The sequence below is a fragment of the Leptodactylus fuscus genome, chromosome 5 (genome assembly GCF_031893055.1).
Source record: "Leptodactylus fuscus isolate aLepFus1 chromosome 5, aLepFus1.hap2, whole genome shotgun sequence".
NCBI classification, from domain to species: domain Eukaryota; kingdom Metazoa; phylum Chordata; class Amphibia; order Anura; family Leptodactylidae; genus Leptodactylus; species Leptodactylus fuscus.
In genome coordinates, this window is record NC_134269.1 from 85837700 (window position 1) to 85843699 (window position 6000).

Sequence of the window (6000 nt, forward strand, 5' to 3'; positions counted from 1 at the left end):
ACACATCTGATGCACACTCGGCAGTGCTACATCAGATGTAGCAATCTGATGTAGCAGAGCCGAGGGTGCACTAGAACCCCTGTGCAAACTCAGTTCACGCTAATAGAATGCATTGGCCAGCGCTGATTGGCCAATGCATTCTATTAGCCCGATGAAGTAGAGCTGAATGTGTGTGCTAAGCACACACATTCAGCACTGCTTCATCACGCCAATACAATGCATTAGCCAGTGCTGATTGGCCAGAGTACGGAATTCGGCCAATCAGCGCTGGCCAATGCATTCTATTAGCCCGATGAAGTAGAGCTGAATGTGTGTGCTAAGCACACACATTCAGCACTGCTTCATCACGCCAATACAATGCATTAGCCAGTGCTGATTGGCCAGAGTACGGAATTCGGCCAATCAGCGCTGGCTCTGCTGGAGGAGGCGGAGTCTAAGATCGCTCCACACCAGTCTCCATTCAGGTCCGACCTTAGACTCCGCCTCCTCCGGCAGAGCCAGCGCTGATTGGCCGAAGGCTGGCCAATGCATTCCTATGCGAATGCAGACTTAGCAGTGCTGAGTCAGTTTTGCTCAACTACACATCTGATGCACACTCGGCACTGCTACATCAGATGTAGCAATCTGATGTAGCAGAGCCGAGGGTGCACTAGAACCCCTGTGCAAACTCAGTTCACGCTAATAGAATGCATTGGCCAGCGCTGATTGGCCAATGCATTCTATTAGCCCGATGAAGTAGAGCTGAATGTGTGTGCTAAGCACACTCATTCAGCACTGCTTCATCACGCCAATACAATGCATTAGCCAGTGCTGATTGGCCAGAGTACGGAATTCGGCCAATCAGCGCTGGCCAATGCATTCTATTAGCCCGATGAAGTAGAGCTGAATGTGTGTGCTAAGCACACTCATTCAGCACTGCTTCATCACGCCAATACAATGCATTAGCCAGTGCTGATTGGCCAGAGTACGGAATTCGGCCAATCAGCGCTGGCTCTGCTGGAGGAGGCGGAGTCTAAGGTCGGACCTGAATGGAGACTGGTGTGGAGCGATCTTAGACTCCGCCTCCTCCAGCAGAGCCAGCGCTGATTGGCCGAATTCCGTACTCTGGCCAATCAGCACTGGCTAATGCATTGTATTGGCGTGATGAAGCAGTGCTGAATGTGTGTGCTTAGCACACACATTCAGCTCTACTTCATCGGGCTAATAGAATGCATTGGCCAGCGCTGATTGGCCGAATTCCGTACTCTGGCCAATCAGCACTGGCTAATGCATTGTATTGGCGTGATGAAGCAGTGCTGAATGTGTGTGCTTAGCACACACATTCAGCTCTACTTCATCGGGCTAATAGAATGCATTGGCCAATCAGCGCTGGCCAATGCATTCTATTAGCGTGAACTGAGTTTGCACAGGGGTTCTAGTGCACCCTCGGCTCTGCTACATCAGATTGCTACATCTGATGTAGCAGTGCCGAGTGTGCATCAGATGTGTAGTTGAGCAAAACTGACTCAGCACTGCTAAGTCTCTGCATTCGCATAGGAATGCATTGGCCAGCCTTCGGCCAATCAGCGCTGGCTCTGCCGGAGGAGGCGGAGTCTAAGGTCGGACCTGAATGGAGACTGGTGTGGAGCGATCTTAGACTCCGCCTCCTCCAGCAGAGCCAGCGCTGATTGGTCGAGTTCCGTACTCTGGCCAATCAGCGCTGGCCAATGCATTCTATTAGCCCGATGAAGTAGAGCTGAATGTGTGTGCTTAGCACACACATTCAGCTCTACTTCATCAGGCTAATAGAATACATTGGCCAATCAGCGCTGGCCAATGCATTCTATTAGCTTGATGAAGCAGAGTGTGCACAAGGGTTCAAGCGCACCCTCGGCTCTGATGTAGCAGAGCTGAGGGTGCACAAGGGTTCAAGTGCACCCTCGGCTCTCCTACATCAGAGCCGAGGGTGCGCTTGAACCCTTGTGCAGCCTCGGCTCTGCTACATCAGAGCCGAGGGTGCGCTTGAACCCTTGTGCACACTCTGCTTCATCAAGCTAATAGAATGCATTGGCCAGCACTGATTGGCCAGAGTACGGAATTCGGCCAATCAGCGCTGGCCAATGCATCCCTATGGGAAAAAGTTTATCTCACAAAAATCACAATTACACACCCGATAGAGCCCCAAAAAGTTATTTTTAATAACATTCCCCCCTAAATAAAGGTTATCCCTAGCTATCCCTGCCTGTACAGCTATCCCTGTCTCATAGTCACAAAGTTCACATTCTCATATGACCCGGATTTGAAATCCACTATTCGTCTAAAATGGAGGTCACCTGATTTCGGCAGCCAATGACTTTTTCCAATTTTTTTCAATGCCCCCGGTGTCGTAGTTCCTGTCCCACCTCCCCTGCGCTGTTATTGGTGCAAAAAAGGCGCCAGGGAAGGTGGGAGGGGAATCAAATTTTGGCGCACTTTACCACGTGGTGTTCGATTCGATTCGAACATGGCGAACACCCTGATATCCGATCGAACATGTGTTCGATAGAACACTGTTCGCTCATCTCTAGCTGTTGTATCATCACAGATGTAATATTGATGGTCTATCCTAATGACAGCCCATCAATATTAGAAACATGGATAAATCCTTTAAAGTGGTTGTCCAGGAGCAACTTGTGCCAGGAGGGAGGTGGAAAATAAAAACCAAATAAAAAAAGCATACTCACCTGTCTCCGTTGTCCGCCGCCAGTGTCCGTTCAGTCTTGTGCTGGCGCCTCCTTGCTGGGAGTCCTGCACCTCATGTGATCGCTGAGACCAATTAGGTACAGAATTTCCAGAAATTAGTTGCCATCATGAGACTGAACAGATACAGACCCCCAAAGACTATTGTAGTCTGGAGTAAAAAAATTAAAAAAAAAAACCCACAATGAAAAACACTGCTAGATGGGGCTTTAGCCTAATTAAGGTAAATTCAGGCACACTTGTTGAATGGTGTACTCAATATGTGACTGTTAGGTTGGGTTCACACAGGGTTTTTTGGTCAGGATTTTGACGTGGAATCCACGTCAAAATCCTGCTCATAAAACCACGTCCCATTGAATTCAATGGGTTCCTTTTTCCGCAAGCAGTTTATTCCTGCTCGTGGAAAAAGAAGCAACATGCCCTTTCTAAACGCGAATCAGCCATGGACATCCGTGGCACGATTCTCCCTCTTGACTAGGCTCGTTCATTTGGGCTTCATCTGGAGCGGAATGCCGTGACTGAATGCCAGTGCACTATATGCACTGCACCGGCATCCAGTCGCGGCTAGCCTCCTTGTCAAAATCTGGTCCAAAAAAACCTGTGTGAACTAGGCCTTAGCCTTAAACCCTATGTTTCAGGAGCCATTAAAAGCCATATCACAGATGTCATTAAAATGCTTAGATAACACATGAACAGTCATAAGGCCAAAATCACATACAGCAGATTTGTTGCAGAAATTCAGCAAATTTACCAAAAAACTTACAGAAAGCCAAGTAGTTGTTGCCACAATGACTTCTATCAGATATATGGAATAGATTTTAAGTCTGCAAGTTTCTGCAGTACACCTTGATATAATAAATATAGGGTGTTCCTCTCAGTTTTCCACACTTGAATTTATAAGCGTCTCATGCTTAGCCGTTGACAAAGTGCAAAGTCTCACAAAAATCTTTACTGTGGAAACATCAACATCTTGCCACACTTTATGTACATATAGTTTTCCGTAACACCTACTTCGCTTACGTCAGTATACTTCACTTGGTTGGGTTCAAACTTACAATATGCAGTATGTTTGTCTTGCTTTACAATTCATCTCCGCTGACTACATATCTATGGCAAACTAGCAGATATCACATCCTGTCAGTTTTTTTCCTAAACCTTCATTTATTAATACCAGTTCTTTTAAACAATGTGCTGAACCCAATGGGCTTTTTGGATTTGTTGATCATAGTCCTCAATTGTACAGACACAATTTTCAGTTTTTTTGACACAGTTGTTTCAGAATAGAGGACAATAGAAAAAAAAAGCTGTAAAAAAAAAAAAAATCACCATAAAAGTGTGTGTTGAGCTTCATATTATCCTCCTATTATTACAAACAAGCAAACATAAGACCACTGCATTTGTACCAGTCCATAAACAGCACTATGAGCAAAAAAACCTGACCTAAATTGTAGCCAAAGGCAAAGGTATGCTATTGGCTTTCGGGCAGGTAGATTCAGTAGCACGTTCCTCCGAAAATTGTCAGCGCAACAATTATCCACTATACCGCTATTGTATATCACAATAGGCTATTCACCAGTGAGAACTGCCCAAATGCTTCACCTATAGAACACTTCTGAGACTCTTTATAGAAGTCCCCAAAATTACAGACACAATGAAGGGAATTTATCCACCCATCTACACCAGTTTTCAGCCATAACTGGGTATTACTATCACATGCACATCCCTTTCTTGCTGCAAAGATATGCCACATCCCCCGGTCTATGCCCCAAATGTCGGCAGAGTGAAATGAGATGCCTCAGCCTGACGTTTATTATAACTCACACCAGAAAACTAGTAGGATTTCTATAGGAAATCTACGCTAGTTCCTGATTGGCATAGATTTCCAATCTAACGCATGGGCATGCACCTGATTTATTAAGAGGCCGGAGCAAATCAGGGATTTTATTAAGACAGGAGTAGGAAATACCAGTCTTAATAGATTTCCTCATTGTATGTTTAACATGATCCATTTATTGAGGTTTTCTTTGTAGCAATGTCTATAATGCAATACAACATGGATTACCATTACCAGGCACAAAATGATCTGCTATTCACTTACCTATGCCACACAGGGTACATTCATATGGTTCCTGCCCACTGCATTCCTCACAGCTAGAATGACAGTCCACACACTGACCGTTCAGTGCAAACTGACCATTTGGACACAACATGGCGGACAAGAGACCACAGCCATGTAGAAGGAACAGCACAGAGCTGTATACTAGCGCTGCTTTCAGGTCCATTTCTCTTTGCAGTGTCCCTCTGCAAAGTGTCTGCTGTCCAACAGGTGCACCCTGACAATGGACAGGGAGTGAGAATTTCCTTGAAAGAAATGCAGCATGAAATAAGAGTCACAGACTAGTCAAACCGGTTTGTGTCCTCTTCAGATCAAATTCCAGAATTATTCAGGGAAAGAAATACAGGCAGGAAGGAAAAGCCCTTGTTGTAGCTGCATATCCATAGAGCTACTAGTAACAGTGTAAGGCTGTACCTCTTGTATCTATTTATTCTAAAGGTGGTTGGTCCAGACACATTACTGAAACAGGAGCGAATATTGATTTCTTCATCTACCTCACACTACCTCCTGTTATATGATAGGATCAGAGCTCATATATGATATTTCTATATTAGCAAAAAAACTAATTTAACCTATATTTATGCTATTTTATATTGATATAAGCCATAATCATCAACTGTTAGGAACATGATGCAATAATAATCACTGTAAGTCTTGGGTAACTAGAATCCCCAGGTATCGAGGTGTAAACAGACCTGAGTGCACTACGCCCTCATAACTGGAGCAGGAACAGGCCCCGGACTTCTTCGCCAGAGCTCCTGATGGTGGAGTTGGACTTGGTAAAATCTGGGACCCGGAACTGCAGCCGCACAGAGAGCACCACACACCCAGCGAACCCCAAGTTAAGAGGACCCAGAAAAAACCCAGACATAAACCTTCAGTGGATGAAGTTCAGGAGTGCAGGTCAGCATGGAGAGAAGTCGTACAAGGTAGTTGGTAATCGAGAGGTCAAAGTAGGGTGCAGGGGAAGCCAATGAATAGTCAATGAAGCTGAGTTGGTTCACAGGAGGTCATGTAGTAGCACGAGGGAGAGGCAGGAGCGTAGTCAGGAGCGCTGGGTCATACACAGAGGTTTGTGGAGTAACCAAAACAGGAGTCAGACAGGAGAGGTCAGGAAAAGCCAAAGGTCATGCATAGGAGGTCAGGTTAATGCCAAGTCAGGAGAT

General features: G+C 45.6%; 1 protein-coding gene across 1 annotated transcript in view; it reads right to left on the bottom strand.

Moving 5' to 3' along the window:
* The window catches only part of LOC142203096 (proprotein convertase subtilisin/kexin type 5-like), an 82844-nt gene extending 77652 nt beyond the window's left edge, over nucleotides 1-5192 (bottom strand). The window contains exon 1 of the mRNA XM_075273579.1: nucleotides 4817-5192. Within this exon, the coding sequence (XP_075129680.1) occupies nucleotides 4817-5000 (184 nt within the window). The 5' untranslated portion in view covers nucleotides 5001-5192. The remainder of the gene's footprint in view (nucleotides 1-4816) is intronic.
* Nucleotides 5193-6000: the final 808 nt, after the last annotated feature.